Source organism: Stegostoma tigrinum, chromosome 37, assembly GCF_030684315.1.
Source record: "Stegostoma tigrinum isolate sSteTig4 chromosome 37, sSteTig4.hap1, whole genome shotgun sequence".
NCBI lineage: Eukaryota > Metazoa > Chordata > Chondrichthyes > Orectolobiformes > Stegostomatidae > Stegostoma > Stegostoma tigrinum.
Window position 1 is genome coordinate 13,163,000 of NC_081390.1, and position 26,745 is coordinate 13,189,744.

The 26,745-nt window shown below is 41.2% G+C and overlaps 1 protein-coding gene across 2 annotated transcripts in view; it reads right to left on the reverse strand.

The window, feature by feature from the left end:
- kat6b (K(lysine) acetyltransferase 6B) overlaps positions 1 to 26,745 on the reverse strand; it is a 213,847-nt gene that overhangs the window by 122,436 nt on the left and 64,666 nt on the right. For both annotated transcript variants that reach the window (XM_048563299.2, XM_059640390.1), the window contains exon 3: positions 11,406 to 11,514. In XM_048563299.2, the coding sequence (XP_048419256.2) occupies positions 11,406 to 11,514 (109 nt within the window). The remainder of the gene's footprint in view (positions 1 to 11,405; positions 11,515 to 26,745) is intronic.

A 26,745-nucleotide genomic window follows, 5' to 3' on the forward strand; every position in this document is an offset into this window, starting at 1 on the left:
CCGCAATGTAGAGGAGGCCTCATTGACAGCAGTGGATACAGGAGACCAAGTTGACAGATGAGCAGGTGAACCCGTCTAATGTGGAGGGTTTGTTGTATGCCTTGAATGGGAATGAGGGGGCAAGGTGTTGGGACACGTGTAGCACTTCCTGCGGTTGCAAGGAAAGGTTCTGGGGTAGTGGGGTTAGTGGGGATTGTGGAGCAGATGGAAAAGTCATGGAGAGCACGGTCCCTACGATAGGGGTGGGGAGGAAATTTTTGATTAGAATCCGGTGGGAGGGGAGGTCTGAAAAAGAAAGTGCTGTCCTTTCGTCTACAGTTTAAAAAAAACCTTAGGCTTGAAGAAAGCAATTTTATTTCCAAGATCAGTGGCAGTAAACCATGGCTTTTAACCATAAGTCAGAGATTTTATGATTGTGAATCAGCTGTCCTGGTTGTCTTCTGCAAGAAAATAAAAAGTACATGGAGAAAAAATGAGCACAGAGTCACGAGGCATCATAGAGTCAGAGATATATAGCATGAAACAGACCCTTCGGTTCAACTCCTCCATGGTGACAAGATTTCCCAAACTAAACTAGCCCCGTTTGCCCATGTTCCCTCTAGACATTTCTTATTCATGTACGTGTCCAAACATCTCTTAAATATTTAACTGTATCTGCATCTATCACTTTGGTAGCTTATTCCAGATATGAACCTCCTTCTGTGTGAAAAAGTTGTCACTCAGGTCCTTTTCAAATCTACCACCTACCATCCTAAAAATATGCCCCTTAGCTTTGCACTCCACCACGATTTTATAAACCTCTCTAAGGTTACCCCTCAACCACCTATGCTCCAACAAGAAAGGTCCCAGCTTATCCAGCCTCTTCTTATAACTCAAACCCTCTAGTTCTGGTAATATCCTTGTAAATCTTCTTTTCTGCTACCTGTCAAATTTAATTGTATACTTCCTATAGCAGGGCAACCAGAACTATACACAATTCTCCAAAAGTGGCCTCACCAATGTCCTGTATAGCCATAACATGACATCCCAACTCCTAGGCTCAATGCTCTTTCCAATGAAGCGAGCATGCAAAACACTTTCTTCACCCAGTCTACCTGTGACACCACTTTCAAGGAACTATATACCCGAACCCCCAAGTCATTGTTCACCAATACTCCCCAGAGCCCTAACATAACTGCGCAAGTCCTACCCGGGTTTGTCTTATCAAAATGCTATAGCCACATCTATCTAAATTAAACTCCATCTCTAAGGCAATCTTCAGCTCATTAGTCAGCCAATTAAGATCCCGTTGTACTCTTAGATAACTACTTTCCCTATCCACGATGTCACCAATGTCAGTGTCATCCACAAACTTACTTATCATGCTTCTTATATTCTCTCCCAAATCATTTACATAAATGACAAAGAATTCTGAGCCAGCACCAATCCCTGCAGAACTTGGCTGGTCACAGGCCTGCAGTCCGAAAAACAACCCTCTATCACCGTCCTTACCTCTGAACATCAAGCCAATTTTGTATTCAACTGGCTAGGTCTTTCTGGATCCCATGCAATCCAAATTAAACTGGAATCAGTAGGCATCAGGGACAGACTCTCCCATTAGTCAGACGAGGAGCTGCAGGTCCTGACAAGCCAAACATGATCTCAGCGAATTACATGGACTGGGACCACTGAACTACCTTACAAGCCTTTCCCTTACCTATAACACCAATATTTTTGGTGTGTCTTTTCAGGAAGTATTTTATGAAGAGTTTAGAGGTTTCATTAGTAGAGTTATATATTAATGGTTCTTAATTGTTTACCTGGAGCTAGAAACTATTCATTCGCAATAAATAGCAATTCTTGCTAAGTACTGGTCAACATTTCCTGTCAACTTGGGTCTAACAGGTGAGTAAATTGTAGATTTTAGCATACTTTTGTAAAATCTTTAACTTCTGTGATAACTCTGGCAATTGCTGGCCTCATTTTCTACCTGCTAATGCAGTATGTTGTAACAACACAAAGCTCATCCTTATCAGTGGTGATTCATACGCTAATATTCAGGATCTATTTGAGTACAACAGCGTTTAAAAGACTTATTGGGAAAGAATAATAAATATTGTCCAATGGCCTGGAAAACCCAAAAATAAACAGTTCAGTTAAAAGGTTCTGAAACATTGTTGCTAGCAGACGCTACAAATACCAGTGTGTATTTATCAAGTATTCTCAAGGAAATCCAACATAAAGAACAATTCAATCAAAGTTTGCTCTTGGAGTGTTATGCGGATAACTGTTCTCTTTGGGTCAATGTATATTTGACTGGCGTCACTGGTAAATTATTCAGAATTGAATGTTGTAGCTGAAAAAAAATTAGAAAGAAAAGACTTTCTGCAGAAACCAAGTGCCTTAAAACTACTCAGCAATTGTCCGAAATTTTCATAATAGAAAGGCATTTGCACCAAGTGGAGATATTCAAACAATGACATCGGATAGTATGAGGAAGCAATCTTAAGAACAGCTTAAAAAACAATTTGTGTTTGGGTCACTGTAATTAGATTATAATTTTTTGTTTAAAGAAAGAATGATGATTAATGTCAAGTTGTATATTATCAAACAGTGAAAATGTTGTTCCTGATCAGTTGTATTATGAAGCAGGTACAAAATGGAAAATAATGGTTTTGTTAAGTTTTTATTAATTTTGTTCAAAGATATTTGTATGCCTTCTCTTATTTAAAGAGGGGAATCTGTTAACACACAAATTGATTAAGGCCTTAATGATTGGGATTAATTATTTGTTTGAATGAATAGATATAATGGGGGAAACAAGTGGGACTGCTAAAAGCCTGAGTAATCTGTTTACTGGCTTTAGATATAAATTACTCAATTGGAAGACATTGATTTAGTGCTGGCAGTTCAAGGCCGATCGATGCCAAACAACAGCTCCAACCTGGTTGATTATAAAATATAGAAGGCCTGTGTAATGGGGGCTCTTGTGATACAGTGGTGGTGTCACTACCTCTGAGCCAGGACATCTTGGGTCAAGTCCCACTTGCTCCAAAGGAACATCCCTGAACAGGCTGATCCACATAAATAAATCTGTCACAGGTGTGATATATCGCTTGTGTTCATGTTTGCACAAAACAAAGAATTACATTTAAGAATGTTATGTTCTTTATGATTCCACCAACTGTGATTTATAATTCTTGCTTCCCTCCTTCTGTTCCACTATTTGTGGCAATACCATCGGTCACTGCTGCCACACATTGTGGAATTTCCTCCCCAAACCTCACCCGTTTCTTAAATCATTCCACCTTTTCTTTGTTGAAGGTCCTCCTTAAAATACACCTCTTCTACTCAGATCCATGGTCTTGTTGTGCAGTGGTAACCACAGTTCTGAGCCAGGAAGCCAGGGTTCAAGACGCACCTGCTCTAGAAGTGTACAATGACAGCTCTGAACAGGATGATTAGAATATATCTATGTGGCATTAAATAAGAAATTAAGTGTTGCAAATGATTCCTTCAAATCAAACCAAGTTTCAGATATTTGTAAAAATATATACTCATTCAGTTGAGTACTTAACTTTTTGTTAGAACAATAAAAAAAGAAACAAATTTAAACCCTATACTTTATGTAGAATACACTGCCACAAAATCTTAATAAGTATTAGTTAGTTCTGCACCAAAGAAAATCAAGCACATTTGAATTCACAGTTGACATTGTTCAGAAATACAGGCTTATCTGCCTCTCAGAGGTGAGGCATGAGCAGGGGCCAAGAGCTTCAATTCCTGATGTGTCCTGGTAGTCCCAAGGCACAAACAAAAAATGACAGGCAGCAAGATAAAGTATGGGGCTGGATGAACTCAGCAGGCCAAGCAGCATCTCAGGAGCACAAAAGCTGACGTCAGCTTTTGTGCTCCTGAGATGCTGCTTGGCCTGCTGTGTTCATCCAGCCCCACACTTTGTTATCTCGGATTCTCCAGCATCTGCAGTTCCCTTTATCTATGATAGGCAGCAGATGTTCAGTCCAGTGTCCCAGGTTGTTTAGTGGCTGTTATATAGATTGTAGTGCACGTGCATGGTGATGGTGGAATAAAAACCTGATCACTGGATACAGAATGGCAGGAAAAGGTAAACAACTTGACTGCATGGTGGTTTAAAGGAAGCAAGTAGCTCAAGGTAGTGAGGTGCTGGTGTGGCAGACCTAAGGTAATCAGGGCTCAGGAAAAATCCTGAGATGAGTTAGTGGTCAAAGGTTGCAGGCTTTATGTTGGAGAAAGAACAGCAGCCAAAGAAGGTGGCTTCATATAGCCAAAGCATTCCAGTTGCCTCTAAAGAGATCAAGGACTCATTGTAGTCGCAGGAGGTATCTGGTAGCCAAGAATCGGGGTGAAATAAGCCCACAAAGGAGTACTTGTTTGGTGTAACTCAGAAATATTGGAGCACAGAGAAACCTAGGGCAGTGCAAACTCAGTGAAGCTAGATGTCTGTAAAAGAGATGGAACTTCGCTGTAGTCTCAGGAATTCAGTGGAAAGCTGCCTTACTTGGAGATGAAGTACTAAGGTATAGGCAGTCAGAGACAGACCACGATGGGAGTAGCTGCAAAGGGAGTTCCAGGACTAGATCTTTCAAAGTCAAGAATTGGAATACTTTGCAAAGGAGACAAAAAAACTGTAGAGAGATTTGGCGACCTAGTTCATTAAGTCCTGTAGCAGGGCCAGTAGGATCTGTCCCAACCTCAAAACAATGTGACGTATGCTGTGGGAATTTTCACCACAGTTTAATGACTCATATTTACCTTATGTTTGCCAATGAACCTTGTGACTCCATTTTCTTAGTAATTACCTGGGGTGTCAATTTCCACTATCTTAAACAAAACAATGTTCCAGGTGCCTAACCAGACTGTAACATAATTTGGAGTCTCGCGAGGGATCATATCATAAAAATATAACAGGCTTAGTACTGAAATCCCAAAAAGATATGTAGTTACAACTAGTAAAGAAAACTGATGCTGATTTTTGAAGTGAGGGACAAAGAAACAATTGATACACTACTCAGATTTTCAGGGAGAGGAGCCAACTGTCATTAAAGTATGCCTTGTCATGATATATGTCTTTTTTTGATGTTAGTATTTTATGGCAATGAAAAAAAGTCAAAAACTGGAGTTATAAAGAAGAGCGTGTTACTTTTTGGCCAAATTTTAACTAAATATTTTTGACAATTAGGAATCGGACTTTTATGGTAGTTTTAAATGTCAAACTAAAATATGCTTATTTCATGTCGACATGCATAGCACTGTAACAGATAAAACCATCAACAAAATTTCCAGTCCATGAAACACAATATCGTACTATGCACACAGATAAAATGCATTGTACATTAAAAATAACAAAATGATCATGCAGTTCTGAATAAACCACCTCCACTTCCTGCCTTGTGAAGAATTTTATTAATACTTTGCAACAGCTGAACGGTAACTATTAAACTTCATTAAATCTCTCCTTTACAGAGAAAAGCTATTATTGGAAAAAACATGCACAAGTTCTAGTAGTCAGGTATAATAGATTACCATGTCTTATCAATGATGCTAAGTATGCACCTCCACATCTCCGTATTCTTGCAGAAAACACAGCATCACAATACATCTGTGCAGCTAATTAAAGATAATTTGATCCTAATGAGGCAGAACAAGTATCACCATTAATTCAAATATAAGTCAATCCATGGAAGTCTTATAAAGGCTTGCCTAAAAAAATCTCCGATCTTCTCTCATAACTGCTTGAGATCTTTGTTATAATTAATACTCAACTTCAACTCATGCGTTTACAACTTTAGAAATATTTTGGAGACTCAAGGCTTGCCCTTTTGGTTATGAGCAATAAATTTTTATAAAGTCAAACAAAAACCTTAACATTAACGATTATCATTTTGACATTTTCTTTCAATTTCCATTAGTGTATTGAACTACAAACAACTGACATGATTGTTTGATTGAGTCTAACTGAAGTTCCAAAATATAAAATATGAATTCCTAATGCTTGTTTCCATTTATTTTAATATTATGAAAAACTGCAGCCTTTAATCCTCATTTCCAACAAGAATATTTGTCTTTTATATTTCCTAATTTTGATCAGCAACCAATCTCACATTATTAAATTCATACTGATGAAAAAAAATTGTATCATGGAGGAATCAGCTCCACAAAACATTGAGCAGATAAAATATATTAAAACATCTATGAAATTAACACCTGCAGTAACACATTTATGAATTTCTAACAATATCAAAGACTGCAGTTTCTGCAAGACACTGCCAACTGGAAGTGCGGAACAGCAGCTGTAATGACCCACTGTCCGAAAAACCCTTCTGAGGAAGTATTTCACTTGCAATGTATTTCTGATTACACAGCTAGAATTAAGAGTAGACCAACAAGTCTAAATGGCTTATGCATATTTAATCATCCAGTTTATCACTGTCACATTATGTAATGATTTCATTTTTGGCATAATTTTTTATTTCATTTGCTATGTTTGTGAAATGACTAATGTAAAAAAATTGTATTTTTCCAGATAACAAAGCGTACAGCTGGATGAACACTTATTTTTCAGATTGTTCTACAATTAATTGCTTTGTTATACTGTATATTTATTTACCCTCTCCAGCTTCTCAAACAAACTGTAAAAATACATTACATAAGTCTCCAGCATAATTTTGATTATAGCAATTTCAACTTAATTATAAATTTCATAACTCAATAAATCAATTTGCCCAAGCTAATCGTAAAAAAATTATTTTTCCAAAACTAGGCAGCTTTTCCCCTTCACCTCACCTCCCCTATTATTTCCTGAAAGGCATGTAGAACACTCCAAAGTGCACAGACCTGTTAAACCAAACTTGTTTTGGAAACAGTACAATGTACTTCAATATACATCCTCAGCATCTGCAAATGAAACCTCTAGTAATCGCATTTCCATATTCCAGTTACAAAGTGGAACTGCCCCTTCACCTACACCCTCATCCGCCTAGCCGAAAATATGCTCACCCTCAACAACTTTTCTATCAACTTCTCCCACTTCCTACAGACAAAGGGGATGGCCATGGGTACCTGCATGGGCCCAAGCTATGCCTGCCTCTATGTAGGTTATGTGGAACAATCCCCTTTCCGTACCTACACTGGCCCTAAAACCCACCTCTTCCTCCGTTACATCGATGACTGTATCAGCGCCGCCTCGTGCTCCCAAGAGGAGCTCGAATAGTTCATCCACTTCACCAACACCTTCCACCCCAACCTCAACTTCACCTGGACCATCTCCAACACATCCCTCACCTTCCTGGACCTCTCTGTCTCCATCTCAGGCAACCACCTAGAAACCGATATCCATTTTAAGCCCACCGACTCCCACAGCTACCTAGAATACACCCCCTCCCACCCACCTTCCTGCAAAAATTCCATCGCCTCTGCCTCATCTGCTCCCAGGATGAGGCAATCCACTCACGTACATCTCAGATGTCCTCGTTCAAGTACCACAACTTCCCCGCCGCAGTGGTCGAGGACGCCCTCGACTGTGTCTCCCGCATTTCCCGCAACTCATCCCTCACACCCTGTCCCCGCAATAACCGCCAAAAGAGAATCCCCCTCGTCCTCACATACCACCCCACCAACCTCCAGATACAACGCATCATCCTCCGAAACCTCCGCCATCTACAATGTGACTCCACCGCCAAAGACATTTTTCCACCCCCACCCTAGTCTGCTTTCCAGAGAGACCATTCTCTCCATGAATCCCTTGTCCGCTCCACACTCCCCTCCAACCCCACCACACCCGGCACCTTCCCCTGCAACCGCAGGAAGTGCTACACTTGCACCCCCAACACCTCCTCCCTCACCCCCATCCCAGGCCCCAAGATGTCTTTCCATATTAAGCAGATGTTCACCTGCACTTCTGCCAATGTGGTATAATGCATCCACTGTACACGGTGTGGCTTCCTCTACATTGGGGAAACCAAGCAGAAGTTTGGGGACCTTTGCAGCACACCTTTGCTCGGTTCACAACAAACAACTGTACCTCCCAGTCGCAAATCATTTTGACTCCCCCTCCCATTCCTTAGACGAAATGTCCATCCTGGGCATCCTGCAGTGCCACAACGACACCACCCGAAGGTTGCAGGAACAGCAACTCATATTCCGCGTAGGAACCCTGCAGCCCAATGGTTTCAATGTGGACTTCACCAGCTTCAAAATCTCCCCTCCCCCCACTGCATCTCAAAACCAGCTCAGCGCGTCCCCGCCTCCCTAACCTATTCTTCCTCACCTGTCCCCTCCTCCCACCTCAAGCTACACCTCCATTTCCTACCTACTAATCTCATCCCACCCCCTTGACCTGTCCATCCTCTGACTTATCCCCTCCATTCCTCCCCACCTATGCTCACCTCTACAGGCTCCATCCCCACCCCTTGAACTTGTCTGTCTCCTCTCCACCTATCTTCTCCTCTATTCATCTTCAGTCCGCCTCCCCTTCTCTCCCTATTTATTTCAGAACCATCTCCCCATCCCCCTGTTCCGATGAAGGGTCTAGGCCCGAAACGTCAGCTTTTCTGCTCCTAAGATGCTGCTTGGCCTGCTGTGTTCATCCAGCTCCACATTTCGTTATCTCAACACAATGGAAACGACTTCTCTCAAATGCAAAATCTTGAGGACAATTCAGGGCACACCAAAATGGTTGCATGGAATTTTACTCTGATAAATATACAAAAGTTGGGATTTTGAGCCACATTTCTTCCTACAGTTATGATAAATGATAACCACCACTTGCCAGGTTGTTTAATTTTGACATCGAGCATCAGGATGAAACTTTGTCACAAATCTTTGCCTGTCTTCTATGATACTTCCATATAGAGTCTGCCAGTCAATGAATGCTAATGAATAGACAGTTGTGTTATTGAGTCATGCCCATTAAATATTAGACCAAGATTGAGGAAATCTATGAGACTCTTTCAGAGGACAGGAGACTATAATCCCTTTATTTTATATTGGATATGAATCTATAAAGTTCCAAAACATTTCATATGATGAAACAGATAACAAGTAATGACAATCAGAGGAACTATAAAGCATTAAGCTGGTGTGAATTTTGTTGACAGAGGGTGTTAGAGAAAGAATTTTAGGCGGAAATAACAAGTGTTATTACTGCTGAGGGTTAATAAATACTTGCAAACAAGAGGTCTAATGACAAAAGTTTTGTGCTGTAGAAAACAAAAACAGAAAATAAGCTTTCCAGACAAACCTACCTAATTTACTGTTTTTTTCTGTTTTGTACATCATTTACTTTATCTTCTGGTTCTCCTCTATGATCCTTTGTAAATATGCCATAATTTATCCAGGTCATTTTTATATATACACTTATTTTTAAAAATAACTTCCCTACCCTATCTCAATGAACATTTACTTCGAATGAAGTATTTCTGGCATTCATAGCTTGCAACATTATTTGAGCCATTCTTAGATGATTCAACAATTTTAATTCTTCCCAGAGAATGGAGAATCTAGCAGACAGGATGGTGCTCTACTAAAATTATTCTGATTTTGTTTTCACAAAACTTAGTGCAAGGAAAACCAGACGTGTCTTTTTCAAGGGACAAGAAATCCTCCTGTCAGATCTTACATGTGCACTTTACCCAGATTTTGCTTAATCCAGAGTCAGTGGGTCTCAGTCAAATGCTTAAATGTGTTTGAGACAGACAGACGTACGTCAAATGACTCCAGTTATTAAAAACATAAATTACCATGAAGTGAAATGAGTTTTATCTTGAACACATAACCATGAATTTATTTCTAAGCACTTTGTTCCAAGTGCTTCCATCATCAATTATTCTGCATGCTCACATTTGTTTTTATTTTTCATCTCGGGTACTTTTTACAGAGTGCTTGGTCAGTTTCATCCCCCTTAGCAGCTGAAACATCAGCTTTCCTGCTCCTCTGATGCTCCTTGGCGTGCTCTGTTCAACCAGCTCTACACCTTGTTATCTCAAACTCCAGCATCTTGCTTGATTCCCACATCTCAGTGTCACGGAGTCATACAGCATTGAGACAAACCCCTTGGTGTAACCAACCCATGCCAAACATAATCCCAAACTAAACTAGTCCCATCTTCCTGATCCTGGCTCATACCCCTCCAAACCTTTCCTCTTCATGTAACTATCAAAATGACTTTTAAATGTTGTAATTATGCGCACATCCATATTTCCTCAAAAGTTCATTCCACACACAAACCACCCTCCGTGTTAAAAAAAATTGTCCCCTTGTCTTTTTTAAATCTCCACCCCTCACCTTAAAAAATCTGTTCCATCTACCACATTCCAGGACTGCTGACTTCCAACTCGGCTAAAATCGCCTCATGTCTCCCATTGCTGAATATGGTCATACCCTCATCAACATCTTCACCATCTCCAGCCTTGATTGCCCAACAAAGTTTCCTCATTAACATATCTTTGCCTAAACCCCTCAGTGATTCAATTTCAATACTGCATTTGTCTGACAGCACCTTCCAATATTTCCCTCAACTTTCCACATACGGACTGCTCAGGCTCCCTGACCTGTTCTATAATGATGTCTTCCTGAATGAAAAGCTGCAAGTATTGTTGTATCTAGTAGGACTCTAAGACCACTGTTTTATTATTTTAAATGTAGTTCCTAAGTCTGCAGTTTTTACACATTGACACAGACATGGATTGTTAATACTTAATAACTGTAGAAATGGAAAACTGACAGTAACATAGATACAACTAGTCGATACAATGTGAGCTGGATAACAGTAGGTCAGGCAGCATCAGAGGAGCAGGAAAGTCAATGTTTCAGGCCAGGATCCTTCACAGAGTCCTGATGAAGGGTCCCAATCCAAAGTGTTGCGTGACCTGCTCCTCCGGTGTTGCCTGACCTGCTGGTGTTCCTCCAACTCTACACTGTTTTGGCTCCTGACTTCCAGCATCTGCAATATGCAGCTCTTGCTATCTACAATACAACTGGGGAAAGAACAATAAATTAACATTAATGTATTTATTTTAAGATGCACAATTTGGTTCTGGACTTATTCTAGTACAAGCCTGGCAGTGTAAAGAGGGACAGTGAGTCAAATTTCTTGTTTGTCTCTTCCGCCAATCTAGCTCTTAATTGAGTCTGTTTTCATGAATTCTTTCAAACCACCACACAAAACCAGAATGAAAAGAATTGCATTAAGGAAGGCTTCCAAGCCTGAAATGAAGCAAATGCCTGCTGTGCATCGCAACAGGGTGCCTATCTGAACGTTGCTTAAAATTCTACATGTTAATGTGGAAAAGAATTCTTACAACGAATGCTGCTGGATAATGAAATTGTTGAACATAAAAGTCCTATTTTATTTGTTCCATTACTGATGTATAAATAGTGCAACTTACCACTGCTACCACAGTCTGCGCAGGAGATGAGATCTTCTGGGTTTTTTTCACGATTGTATTCCTTTGTCCCCAAGCAGAAACTGCAGATTGGAAAGGGATTTGCACGGGGCTAGAAACAAGAAGTTCACTTTATTTAGATTTTTTTTAAGTGTACAAATGTGACTATCAACCTAATGTAGAAATGTTAAAATATGGGTACAGTGTGTTTTTGGGTACACAGTGTTTTTATTACAAATCAAAGCATGAACATTCAATCAGTCTATAACACACATTTTCAAATAAATCTTACAACTAATTAGATTAGATTCCCTACAGTGTGGAAACAGGCCCTTTGGCCCACCAAGTCCACACTGACCCTTGAAGCATCCCACACAGACCCATTCCCCTGTAACCCACACACCCCTGAACACTACGGGCAATTTAACATGGCCAATCCACCTAGCCTGCACATCTTTGGACTGTGGGAGGAAACCAGAGCACCCGGAGGAAACCCACGCAGACATGGGAAGAATGTGCAAACTCTGCAGACAGTTACCCAAGGCTGGAATTGAACCTGGGTCCCCAGCGCTGTGAGGCTGCAGTGCTAACTACTGAGCCACTGTGCCGCCCTTCGAATGAACTCATTCATGTTGATGCACTGAAAAATAACTTGGTTCAATTTTTCTTATCCTATTGTTCTCAGTAATGAATAGTGTTGAATATTCTGTAATGCATAGTTCAGTCAAACTGCTAAATAATTTAATCAACCCAGGTTACACTTAAAATTGTTCTTCCGTATGATTTAAATGCGCGCAATTTCTCAAACTAAAATGTCAGTATTTCCATCCACAAACACAGCATAAAAGAAAATTTACAGGACGATTCCAGTGAAGAAATTCAGTTAGATATGCAGAATTGATTACCCCATTTTGAATGATAAAAATGTAAAACATAGTGGGAGGAACAGAGTGTATGGCTGTAAAACAAGATCAGAATAGATATTCTACCTCAGCAATACTTCCCCATTATCTCCATTCACTCAGCACTTAAAGTTCTAACAGTCTTCAATTTCAATACACTCATTGATCACATACCTAGTTTTCTACACTAGAGAATTCCAAGACATCATAGACCTGAGTGAAAAAATTCCCTTAATCTCAGTCCTAAATTTATAGCGTTTGTTAAAACAATAAGCAAGGATTCTAAACTACCCAGTCAGAGGAATCCTTGCGTCCACTCTGTAAAGACCCTTAAGCAATTTATAGGTAATAATACGATCATCCCTCATTCTTCTAACTTCAGGGAATAGGGGCCAAAGTCTAAGCTACAGTCACAGACATGGTGCTGCTTGCCGAGCTGCCCGGTTGCAGATGAGCTTGCAAAGAGATGTCAGTTTTAGGTGACAGTATCCTTAGTCATGCAAGCATATCTCCAGCACAGCTTTTCATTCGTCTGCAGGCAGCTGCAACACCTTTGGTACATCCTCTCTTGGCACACTGTTCAATGGTGCTGAAGACCCTGGTTCTCCTCAAGTGTTTTGCGTTTGTCTCCCACCGAAGCCTGCTGAGTCTCTGTCAGTGACACTGTTGGTGACAAGCAATCCTCTTTTCTCTCCTCATCAATTTCAGGATTGCTAGTATAGCTGATGGGTTAAGTTAAGTTAGTCAAACATTTTACAAAAAAGGTACTATTCTGTAAAGAAATATCAGGACTGAAATGTTTGGTTTCCATAGGAGACCGTCACACAATCAAACCAATTTTTCAGCCTTTATCTGGCCGCTCATGTGAGTAAAGGGCTTCCCAAATCCACTACATAGTGGGCATACATCCACCATGTCTAATTTTTATCAGTTTCCTTCTATTTGCCAGAACTTTGTAACTTGATTTTTGTATCAGAGATAATGGAAACTGCAGATGCTGGAGAATCCAAGATAATAAAGTGTGAAGCTGGATGAACACAGCAGGCCAAGCAGCATCTCAGGAACACAAAAGCTGACGTTTCGGGCCTAGACCCTTCATCAGAGAGGGGGATGGGGTGAGGGTTCTGGAATAAATAGGGAGACAGGGGGAGGCGGACAGAAGATGGAGAGAAAAGAAGATAGGAGGAGAGGAGAATATGGTTGGGGAGGTAGGGAGGGGATAGGTCAGTCCAGGGAAGACGGACAGATCAAGGAGGTGGGATGAGGTTAGTAGGTAGGAAATGGAGGTGCAGCTTGGGGTGGGAGGAAGGGATGGCTGAGAGGAAGAACAGGTTAGGGAGGCATAGACAGGCTGGGCTGGTTTTGGGATGTAGTGAGGGGAGGGGAAGAGCTGGACTGGTTGTGAGATGCAGTGGGGGTTGGGGACGAACTGGGCTGGTTTTGGGATGCGGTGGGGGGGAAGGGGAGATTTTGAAGCTGGTGATGTCCACATTGATACCATTGGGCTGCAGGGTTCCCAGGCGGAATATGAGTTGCTGTTCCTGCAACCTTCGGGTGGCATCATTGTGGCACTGCAGGAGGCCCATGATAGACATGTCATCTAAAGAATGGGAGGGGGAGTGGAAATGGTTCGCGACTGGGAGGGAAGTTGTTTATTGCAAACCGAGCGGAGGTGTTCTGCAAAGCGGTCCCCAAGCCTCCGCTTGGTTTCCCCAATGTAGAGGCAGCCACACTGGGTACAATGGATACAGTACACCACATTGGCAGATGTGCAGGTGAACCTCTGCTTAATATGGAAAGTCATCTTGGGGCCTGGGATAGGGGTGAGGGAGGAGGTGTGGGGGCAAGTGGAGCACTTCCTGCTTTTGCAGGGGAAGTGGCTGGGTGTGGTGGGGTTGGAGGGCAGCGCGCAGCGAACAAGGGAGTTACGGAGAGAGTGGTCTCTCCGGAAAGCAGACAAGGGTGGGGATGGAAAAATGTCTTGGGTGGTGGGGTCGGATTGTAGATGGCGGAAGTGTCGGAGGATGGTGCGTTGTATCCAGAGGTTGGTGGGGTGGTGTGTGAGAACGAGGGGGATCCTCTTTGGGCGGTTGTGGCGGGGGTGGGGTGTGAGGGATGTGTTGTGGGAAATGCGGGAGACGCGGCCAAGGGCGTTCTCGACCACTGTGGGGGGAAATGTTGCGGTCCTTGAAGAACTTAAGCATCTGGGATGTGTGGGAGTGGAATGCCTCATCCTGGGGGCAGATGCAGCGGAGGCGGAGGAATTGGGAATAGGGGATGGAATTTTTGCAGGAGGGTGGGTGGGAAGAGGTGTATTCTAGGTAGCTGTGGGAGTGGTATTCCGCTTGGGAACCCTGCAGCCCAATGGTATCAACGTGGACATCACCAGCTTCAAAATCTCCCCTTCCCCCACCGCATCCCAAAACCAGCCCAGTTCGTCCCCTCCCCCCACTGCATCTCACAACCAGCCCAGCCCTTCCCCTCCAACCAATGCATCCCAAAACCAGCCCAGTCTGTCTCTGCCTCTCTAACCTGTTCTTCCTCTCAGCCATCCCTTCCTCCCACCCCAAGCTGCAACTCCATTTCCTACCTACTAACCTCATCCCACCTCCTTGACCTGTCCGTCTTCCCTGGACTGACCTATCCCCTCCCCACCTCCCCACCTATACTCTCCTCTCCACTTATCTTCTTTTCTCTCCATCTTCGGTCCGCCTCCCCGTCTCCCTATTTATTCCAGAACCCTCACCCCATCCCCCTCTCTGATGAAGGGTCTAGGCCCAAAACGTCAGCTTTTGTGCTCCCGAGATGCTGCTTGGCCTGCTGTGTTCATCCAGCTTCACACTTTATTAACTTGATTTTTGTACTGCTTTCCCAAGTCTGTGATTATAAGCTCAACCTTGACTCTTGGTGGCCTTCATTATCCTCTCCAATGTATCTCTACCACCGAGGAACCTGCAGCCTGCAGCACAATGGTTCAATCCCCATGACTTTTCCCTTTAGATACACAAGCCCACGAATGCTCTTGCATTTGCTGCATGTGGAACCCTTCCCACCACCAGTATCATTGGTGTTGAGAGTTGATTGTAATAAAGGTGAAAAAGCTCAGAGTGAATGTTGTCCTTCAGAGTTAAGGCCTTAACTGAGTTGTTATCTGATTGTATTTATCAATTTATGTTTTGATGCGTTCGGTTGGGTGTGGTTTTACAAAGCAACATGTGCAAAAAGATCTTTTTTATTCATTCATGGGATGAGGGATGTTGCTGGCTAGGCCAGCATTTATTATGCATCCCTACTTGCCCAGATGGCAGTTAAAAGTTGCTGTGAGTCTGGAGTCACATGTAGGCCAGAGCAGGTAAAGATGGCTGTTTCTTCCTTAAAAGCACATTAGTGAACCAGACAGTTCTTTTCCTCCGAGAATTGACAATAGTTTCATGGTCATCATTGGACTCTTAATTGCAGATTTTCATTCAACTAAAATACCATTACCTGCCTTGGCAGAATTTGAACCCTGGTCCCCAGAATATTACCTGGGTCTCTGCATTAACAGTTCGGTGATAATACCACTAGGCCTCCTCTCAATCTTGATCTCTTCCCATTTGTACTATGCATTGTCTGTGACCACCTTTTGCAAGATGAGTTAGCAGAGAGATGGTGATTGTAAACTTTTCATTTAATTCATTCATGCATCCTCTCTCTCTCTCTCCCTTCCTTTGATGTTCCCTTCGCCTTTCTTCATTGTCCCCCTGTGACTACTGCCCTTTCACTATCCCCCTTGATATACCTGCTCTTCTTCAATCCCAAACTTGTCCAGATCCCCATATCCAGTGTTAGGTTTATGCTGCACCTTATTCAAATCATATCATTCTTCCTCCATAGCACTCCATACCACTGTACTCCCCATCATAAATGTGCATTTCCCTACTCTTCCTTGTCTCCCTTCCTCCTAGCACGGTGATTCTCCCATCAGCATCCAAGATTCCTTCCAGTGTCCTGCCAACTACATCCATTAAACTCCATTCCTTTCCACCTTACCTACCCTTATTTGAACCTTTGAGTTGAGCCCCCTTTTCAATTAAATATTGCTCGCCAGTCCAAGTCAGGTTTAACTGCATTAGGTGTATGGCTGTTTCATTTGGGAAAGCTTTTTGAGTCAGTCAGGCTTCACAGCTTACACTGCAAATGTTTTAAGAACTACAAATGAGAATATATATGATTGAGCTGGTTGACCTGATGAAGTTTCACTCCCTATACTAAGTGTTTGTGTAAAAACGTGGCATGGTTACGAAGGAAACAAGTCAGTGACAAAGTTAGAACTCATCAGAGTTTGGAGGAACAAGTCTATCCTACTAGTTATATGCCTCATACAGTCAGGTTTGTGAAGTGTTCTCCAATTTTGCCTTACAAGACTGCAAACATGAACACAATTCCAGTTTTTTTTAAAAATTCATTCACAGGAGAGGGCATTGCTGGCCAGGCAGCATTTCTTGCCCACCCCTAGTTACCAGAAGGCAGTTAACAGTCAACCACATTGCTGAGAGTCTGGAGTTACATCTAGGCCAAACCAGGTAAGGACGGCAGTTTCCTCCCCTAAAAGGACATTAGTGATCCAGATGAGTTTTTCCTCAACAATCAATCAACAATTCATGGCCATCATCAGACTCACCAGACTCTTTCATTCCAGATATTTACTGAATTCCAATTCCACCATCTGCTGTGGCAGGATTCGAACCTGGGTCCCCAGAACGTTAGATGAGTCTCTGAATTAATAGTCCAACGATAATACCACTAGGTTGAGTTTGAATGAGTTTTCATGGCCTGTTGCTGAATGCAAAAAGAGGTTTCCTACCATCAAAGTCAGCAAAGCTGACCCACTTGAAAGCTTCAGAAGTTTTCATTACAGAATTTTAACCCAAAGACAGGAAACTGAATTTGTGCCACCTGCTCAATTAATTCCCCCCCAACCTCTTTCCAGGTGGACGTGCAAGATTCTGCCATTGAGAACATGACAATAGAGGGTTAACTTTGCTCTTATCTCAGTATCAGTGCAACTTCAGAGTCATTTGTATCTACAGTTGGCTCATTTAACTTTTAGTGCCTCCCCAGCAGTCAACTGTAGGGGATTACCTGTAGGCCTTCTTGTTGAGTTATTTCCTTCCCAGAGTGTTTACGGCACTGCTGGAACACCCTGGGAAGAACAACCACGGCGTTAGCACTGACTGTACCAAAAAGATACTGTTGCAGATAATGAAATTTAAAATCCAGGTGACACCTCAGTACAGTGAGGTGCTAGAATGTTGATATAATCTTTTGAAGAGACATGAAATAAAAAAAATGTTACAGGGAGATGGTGGCAATGTCACTGGATTGACAATTGGCTATTTCATAAGGCAGCCATTCAGTAGCATCAACCACTAAAAATTGTCGAGAAATAAACAAACTGTTGGGCCACTTAACATTGATTAAGGCAATGGAAAAGACAATGGCAAAGTCCTCCTTGCCAATATTACAGGACTAGTGCCAAAATTGGGAGAGTTGTTTCACAGATTAATCAAGTCTGACATAATCATAATAATAATCATGGAATCATACTTGACATACATAAATGAAAACATCAACACCATCCCTGGGTATGTCCTATCCTATCAGCACAAATGATGCCCAGCCAGTATTGCCCACATCCTTTCCCAATGAACAAAAAGAGTATCAAGAACAGAAAATGGCATTCAACCCAACTAATTTATGTCAGTAGTTTGCATTCCATTTGAACTTACTCCTAATTTTCCTCACCTAATCACAACTATCAGCCACAATCTTTTCTTATCACACCACCTGTTCCCCTCTCCATGTGTTTGTCTAGCCTTCTTTTAAATGCACCTATTCACTTCAACTATGCCCCTTGTTAGCAGGTTCCATGATCTTACCACATGCAGGATAAACATGCTTTTTCTGAATCCCCTTTTGAGAATCTTATTTGATGGCTTCCGGATATGCCTTTGCTTAGAGGAGGAGACACACTCTCCGTACTCGTTCTATTGAAACCTGTCATAAATTTTAAATACCTGAAGTGTCAAGAATGGCTTTCTTTCATCAAGATAGTTAGCCTGTCAGTCCTTTCCTGATACATATAATAACACATTTCTAGTATTATCCATATAAATCTTCAGTTTCTATGCAGTGTCCATACATCCTTTTCATAATATGACAACCAGAACTTTGGAAGTGTGGTCCAACCATGGTTTGACATAGGTTCAGTGTGATTACTTTTCAATTCTCCCCCTCTAGAAATAAAATATACTGTTTGTTTTGCTTTTTTAATGGCCTTATTAATCTGCGACTCAACTAAATGATCTATGTATTTCTGCTGATACCTTTCCTCCTCTACCTCATCTAGACTGCATTTTCCAATGATAATTAATGACTCTGAAATATAAAATGTCAGCCAAAGTACAACACTCATCTCCAAATGATCTAAAAGCACCACCTTTCATTGTTTGCAAAGGTTCCCCCAGGCAGTCAGAGGAAGACTACATGATTAGCACGTAGAATAATCTTACAAGCTAACTTAACAGGCTAATATACCATCCATTCCATCCTCACTTGGATGGATAGTGTAATTCATCTACCTTAGTGAGATAAGCCCTTTACCTCAGCCTGGGCCAATTGACTCAACATCCTCTTAACACTCAGGCCTTCCATCAGGGTATTTGCCAGCTTCCCAGGTGGAACTGACAAATCTGATGGTTAACTGACCCCTGCAGAAATAAATTCAGATAAACCTCTGTAGAGAATGTTGGTTTAAACGACCCAAACCCCTTGAATTTGTAGGAAAGGTGCTAGGCAATAAAACCTGTATACATGTTTGTCCTCATATTTGCCCTCAAGGTAATGATTTCAGCCATGCACTCAAAAACCCATGAGGCTCTTCAACAACTTCAGAGCCTTCAACATAGCAAAAAGCCTTAAAAAGACAGTGTCAATATGTCCACCAGCTTGATCTTTTAGTCTCCCAAGCCCATTGCCATATCATTAACTGTTGAATTTGAATTTCCAGTAAGGACTTTTCAGGCGAGATATGCCTGCTGTTAGTCTGACTCTTGAACCGACACACGAAGTAAAAGTTAACGTCAGTCAGCACTTTCCTCCTTGAAATAATTAATTTTGGTCTTTTGACATCATTGAAGTTTTTGCCAAGACCTCATTCATGGTTCGAAATGAATCAGCACAAAGTCTTGATTGCAAGTAAAAGCTTTGTATACAGATGGGGCAAAATCTGCGCACACCACAAAGTACATTTTTTTTGTGATTAGAAAATAGGTATCCAGTGCACAGCATCTTCAAATAATCATATACTTAAAAAAAAAACAATCTTGAGAGTAATGCATGAAAGAAGCTGTTGAATAGTTTATGAAAAGAGTTGAAGCAGCGAAAGGGCCAGTCGCAGTTAGCACAGTGCAGAGGACTTTTCTGGATATTAGGTGAAAGATGACGGATGTAGGTTTGCTGAATATAGTCTAAGAAGGCAAGTTACATTGGCTGAATTATATTTATAAACATACAAATTAGAGCAGGTGTATGCCATGTGACCTCTCAAGCCTATTCTGCTATTTGATAAGATCTTGGCTGATTTGGCCTCACTTTCTTGTCTACCCACTATAACTCTTTGACCAGCTGGTCAATCGAGAATCGCTTTGGCTCTGTTTCTTGAAATAAAATGCCTGCCCCTCAGTTTAAAATGGGAGACCCCTTACTTTTAAACTCTAAATCCCACGTGTAATTTCTACATAAAATGGAAAACATTCCATACTGACTATTCTGTCAATTCTGCCAAAATCTTATGTTTCAATAAGATCACCTCTCACTCTGCTAAATTCTAATGGGTACAGACCAACTTGTGCAACTGTTCCTCATAAATGCCTTCATTCCAGGAATTAACTGAGTGAGTTGTCTTTGAACTGCTTCTAATACTATTATGTCCCTTCTCGAGTAATGAGACACAAATTAGATAGTACTTCAGAAGTCATCTCACCAGTGCCATGCACATTTGTCCCAAAACTCTCCTCCCATTACAATACGCAATAATACTTCATTTTCTGTACCAGCATACTAACTTTGTCATTAATGACACGCAGATCTCTCTCTGCCATGGAGCTTAGATAATTCACAACTGGTTATTACAGTTAACATAATTCTAGGGTCACATTGTGGATAGAGATGCAACCTCACAGCTTATAAAGGGTGAACAATAACTTTGCTCTAACTGAGCTCCTGCAAAATGAGTGTGACAGTAATTTAAGACCTCATGGAACCAGAGCCCAAATCTTTATTCCCATTCATTGTATTTAATAAAGCCTGTTCATAAGAGTATGGACCTCACTATTTTCTAATTAATTTAGGCTTGTGAGATTTGCTGCCAGGAATTATTGCCCATTCTGGAAAAAGTAACAGTGGGATGCCTTCTTGAACTACTACAGTCCATTCAATGTAGCTACACTCAATGCTGTTAGGAGCAAAGTTCCAGCAACAGCTATATTTCCAAATCAAGACTATTAAGCGGCCTGGAGTTGAATCTGTAAGTGATGGTGTTCTCATGTACCCTATCCCTTGTCCTTCTAAAAGGTAGTGGTTGTAGGTTTGGAAGATGCTATCTAAGAAGCATTGGTGAATTTCTGTACTGCATCTTGGAGATGATATGCACTGCTGCTACTCAGCGTCAGTTTTGGAGGGAGTGAATATTTGCAGATGTTGTGCCAATTAAGTGGGCAGCTGTGTCCTGAACAGTTTCAAGCATTTTGGTGTTTTTGGTGCAATCATTCATGTAAGTGGTGGGTATTGCATCACATTGCAGATCTGTACATTATAGATGGTAGGCGGGCTTTGTCAGGCAGTGAGTTACTTGTTACAGGATTCCTAGCCTCTGACCTGCTCTTGTTGCCAAAGTATTTATCTGGCCATTCCAGTTCAGTTTGTGGTCAATGGTAATCCCCAGAATGTTGACAGAAGTGGAGTCAAGGGTAGATGCTAAGATTCTCTCTTGATGAAGACAGTATTTGCCTTGCACTTGTGTGGCATGAATGTCACCTGCTTAGGTCTAGCTATTTCTCCAAGTTTTGCTGCAGTTGAACATGGACTGCTTCAGTGTCCAAGGAGTCAGACTGTGCAATATCATCATCAGTCATCAGTCAACATCCCCTCTTCTAACTACACTGCCCATGAAACTCAATCCCTTTTTGTTAAGTTAGAAGTGGGGATACTGTTCAAAGAATCCACACACAAAACTAAAACAAAAAATAAACTGCAGGAGGTAGTTAATGGAGTGTTTATTCCTAACGTCAATGATAACAAATTTTGCAATGTCTCAAATAACAGGAAGCTATACAATGTTTGATCACAGGACTTCTATGATGCCAATCATTACAATGCATGTCTCTGATATGGTGTTCAGCTTGGAACCATTTTTTGGGGACAGGTGGAAGAGTGATCAATGGGGTCAAATGCCATGTCAGTTTCCCTGGTTAATATGATCAGCAGGATAGGGTGAAATATATCTGAACTGTCAGAAAAACCAAATATTTGATTTGATTTTGCAAACAATACATCAAGGTTGTTTCAAAAGTTGAATTCATATTGATCAATGGAATTTTACAATTTATCTTAACTCTCATGCTCAAGATACTCAAGACAACAAACTGTGTGTACTAAAAACTATCATTTATTATTCTACTTGCATCTGAAACCTTATTAAATAATTTAATGGATATCCAAGCTTGGTGCTCCTAAGATGCAAGCTGCCACTGGCAACAGATAGTAGTAGCATTAGCAAACAATTCAGGGAATGCATCGAAGCACCTGCAGCTGTATAACCTAATTTGAATGGAAACTAATTGATAAAAACAAGGTTTGAGAGCCTACTGTTCCTCAGTTGAGAGTTTTTAAACAACCAGTTCCTTAAATCTTAAAGCTCAAAATTTTAGATGAAACGTGATTACTTTGAAGTCCTACACCAAACAGGTTAGAAGGGCCTAAGTTAGGTGACAGATATTGCTAAACATTCCTTGAATATCAACTTAGCTCAGTCGGTAGCATTCTACTTTCTGAGTCACAAGACTGTATATCTAAATTTACGCCTGGAACTCAGCACTCAAGTCGAGCTAATGCCTCAGAGACCCCAACAGCTTATTAAGGTGGATGTAAAAGACCCTGTGGCATTATTCGAGGAACAGGGATTCTCCCAGTTTCATTCTTCAACAAACACCATTGGGACATGTTTCTAGCTGATATTCTCATTTACTCTTTGTAGGCTCAGCTACATATAAGCTGACTGACCTGTTTCTTCATAAACGAAAAATAGCTATCAAACAACATAATTAATTGGCTGTAAAGTGCTTTGGTGATTTCAGAGGTCATGACAAGCACCACATAAATCCAAGTCCTTCCCACTTTTCTTTCCTTTTTGGTTAACTGGGATTTGCTACAATGTACAAACAATATTTGCATACAAAACCATTTGAGAATCCACTGGGCACAGAAATAAAAAAATCAACTGGTAACCGATTGGACCATTTAATTTGACAGTGTGAAACAATATTTAATTGGATTGAAAACCCTAACAGTGAATAGAGTACAATAAATCCTTAGTATCATGGTTTGAGCAGATACCAAGGATTAACTCTACTTGTAATGGAGCACAGATAAACATTACATTTAATGTAGTACCTTTAAAGTAATAAAACATCTCAAAATAATTCAGAAGAATGAAATTTAAACGCAAAACCACATCAGACAATACATAAAGCAGGAGGTGAAAAACTTTGTTAAAGAGGGATTAAAAAAAAGAGATGAATTGGGGTGGAATTCCAGAGCTTAGGGCTTTGGACTGCTGAATGCATAGCTACCAATCAGATCTCCCAGAAGCCAGAAATGGACAAACAAACAACAAACCATCTTAGAGGATTGACAGGCTAAACAAAATTAGAGACAGGGTGAGGCAAGTTTGCAAAGGGATCCAAAAGCAAGGATTTGAAATTTTAAAATCAAGCATTCCTTGACAAAGAACTACTGAAATTCAGTAAGCACATGTATGATGTGTAACGTATTTTGGGGTAAGGAAGGATACAGGCAGTGGAGTTTTGGACAAGCTCAAGTTTACAGAAGATAGAATGTGACAGGACAACGAGGAATAGGCAAGTTCAGAGATAATGACGGCACAAATGAGGGTTTCAGCCTATAGGTAAACTGGAGAGTTGGGCAGATAAATGGCAGACGGAGTTCAATCCGGGCAAATGCGAGGTGATGCATTTTGGAAGATCAAATTCAAGGGCAAACTATACAGTAAATGGAAAAGTCCTAGGGAAAATTGATTAACAGAGAGATCTGGGTGTTCAGGTCCATTGTTCCCTGAAGGCGACAACGCAGCTCAATAGGGTGGTCAAGAAGGCATACGGCATGCTTTCCTTCATTGGGCGGGGTATTGAGTACAAGAGTTGGCAGGTCATGTTGCAGTTGTATAGGACTTGGGTTTGGCCACATTTAGAGTAGAGTACTGTGTACAGTTCTGGTTGCCACATTACCAAAAGGATGTGGATGCTTTGGAGAAGGTGCAGAGGAGGTTCACCAGGATGTTGCCTGGTATGGAGGGTGCTAGCTATGAAGAGAGGTTGAATAGATTAGGATTATTTTCATTAGAAAGACGGAGATTGAGGGGGGACCTGATGGAGGTCTACAAAATCATGAGGGGTATAGACAGGGTGGATAGCAAAAAGTTTTTCCCCCCCCCAGAGTGGGGGACTCAATTACTAGTGGTCATGAGTTCAAAGTGAGAGGAGGAAAGTTTAAGGGATATATGCGTGGAAAGTTCTTTACACAGAGGGTGGTGGGCGCCTGGAACGCGTTGCCAGTGGAGGTGGTAGACGCAGACACGTTAGCGTCTTTTAAGATATATTTGGACGGGTACATGGATGGGCAGGGAGCAAATGGACACAGGCCGTTAGAAAATAGATGACAGGTTAGACAGAGGATCTTGATCGGCGCAGGCTTGGAGGGCCGAAGGGCCTGTTCCTGTGCTGTAGGTTTCTTTGTTTCTCATGGGCAAATTGGTTGATGTTATGAAAATGAAAAAAGGCATTCTCAATGATAGTACAGATGCGCAGCTGGAAACTGATCTTGCTATGAAACATAACCCTGACATTATGAACTGTCTGGTTTAATCTCAGACTGTTACCAGGAAGAGAAATGGAGTCAGTAGCTGGTGAACGAAGTTGGGAACAGACATTAAGGAAATCGTTTCAGTCCACCCACCAAAAATTAAATTGGGGGAAAAAAAAACAGTATCTTCAAAAATTCAGAACATCACAAATGCTATGGCTTTAATTCTTGGTAACAATACAATATTTCAATCAAGATAATTTAAATGTTCCAATTTAATATCAGCCAGATCAAAAATGCAGTGAGTCATGAATATTTTTCTTTTAAAAAGCTTTACAAAATAAGTTAGTATGTTGTTAACAAGATTCCCTCGTGGTCATTCTCTATGGCCATGTCAAAATTTAATATGGCAGGATTCAAAATATGGCTCTTAAAAACCGTAATGGCAGGAAAAGCATCTTACTACGCTAATTAGATAAAATTCATAGCTACTCTAACATAATATTAGGATAAATGACAGATAACAATGCCAAGGGTAGGCATTTTAAAAAGAGGGTCTTAAAAGAAGCAGTGATTTAGGGAGGGAATTCAACAGTTTGGGGTCTAAAAGTGACTGAAGTGACAGCAGAGTGGGTATGGCAGAGTGGGGAAATTGCACGTTGCAAGAGTCAAAGTTGCTTGGAATTCTCGCAAGGGTAGCAGGGCTGGATAAGGGTACAACAATACAGAAGGTTAAGGCTATGAAGGGATTGCAACATAATACCAGGGGGCAAAAACAGAAGTTGCTTAAAAAGCCCAGCAGGTCTGGCAGCATCTGTGAAGAAAAATCAGAGTTAACGTTTCGGGTCCGGTGACCCTTCCTCAGAACTCCGTTTGTTCAGCTTTTATAATGTCAGGGGAGGTCCATTTGTCGACAGCAGGCCACTTTCAACAGAGTAACCAAAGAAGCATACTCACTTATTTATTTTTTCCATTTCCCAAATGGACACAATTAAAATTTAAAGCATGCACATGACAGACACTCACAATCATGCAGCATGAGTTGCTTTTTGCTGCTGAAACTTATCAGTTAACAATGTTGAAGCCACAGTGGACTATAAAGTAGCTTCCTACTCAAAACAACGTAGCTTTGCAAATTAAAAATTATCCTGGCCGACTTCATTGTCCCAATATAAAACTGGAAGGCACAAAAGGTGACGCATCAATGTTTTCCATATTTAAATTTTACTTATAAGCATTTCACATTACATTGGTTTCACTTTTTCGTATGTACATCAACACAACCAAACTTGCAAGCTCAGGTAGCTCTCCCTCCTATGTATTCTCAAGGATTGGCCTGTTTGCTCTAAACCCCTCATCACACAGGACCCCAAGCCCTCCCAATTCATCCTTCTATATCACTGACACCACCATCTGTCCTTATCTGTAGCAATCTTTCACTTTTCCACTCTCTCAACCCCATTCCACACTCTCACCACTGATAGTTCCAAGCATCCATGCAAGCTGTCATTATCATGCTCCTTTCCCTTGTACCAAAGAGTTAAACAAGAAGACACAATGCTTTTACGCATAACTGCACAATGCTAAGAGTGGTGCATGGCATCATTAAATAAACATGAACTTGGTGCCCCAAGCTTTTTGAGCACTACAGACTTTACCTCGAAGGCAAGGCATAATTAAAAAAGTTTATGTTAATATGTATTCATGGCACACAATGTATTACAAGTACGGGCTCACAACAAGCCAGCATGAGGCTTGACATGCCTCTGACTTTATTTGTATATCTCAACATGCTGTCAGGAACTCACAATTTTGTACTGTCTAAGTCACTTCACATGCCACATTTCCTGGACTTGCAGGCTGCATAAAATCACCCAATCATGTAATTCAAATCTGGGCCATCGAAGGACATGGAAGTAACATAGATCAGTGAGCACACGTCAAATAGATGAACGGCACATATTGAAGGATAAAAATCTTAGATAAATTAGAATTTATCAAGAGGATAAGACACTGGTCAGCAAAACATCTTAAGTGTCATAAAAACCAAAAGAACTGTGAATACTATAAATCAGGAACAAAAACAGAAGTTGCTAGAAAAGCTCAGCAGATCCGGTAGCATCTGTGAAGAAAAATAATCAACATTTAGGGTCCGGTGGCCCTTCCTCAGAATTCAGGGTTAGATCTATGCATATGGAGTGCTGAGAGTTTGGCAGGAGATGGGTTGAACTTGGTTGGGGCGGGGGGCTGAGAAACCAATATCATGTCGATAGTTCTCAATGAACAGATAGAGTGCAGGT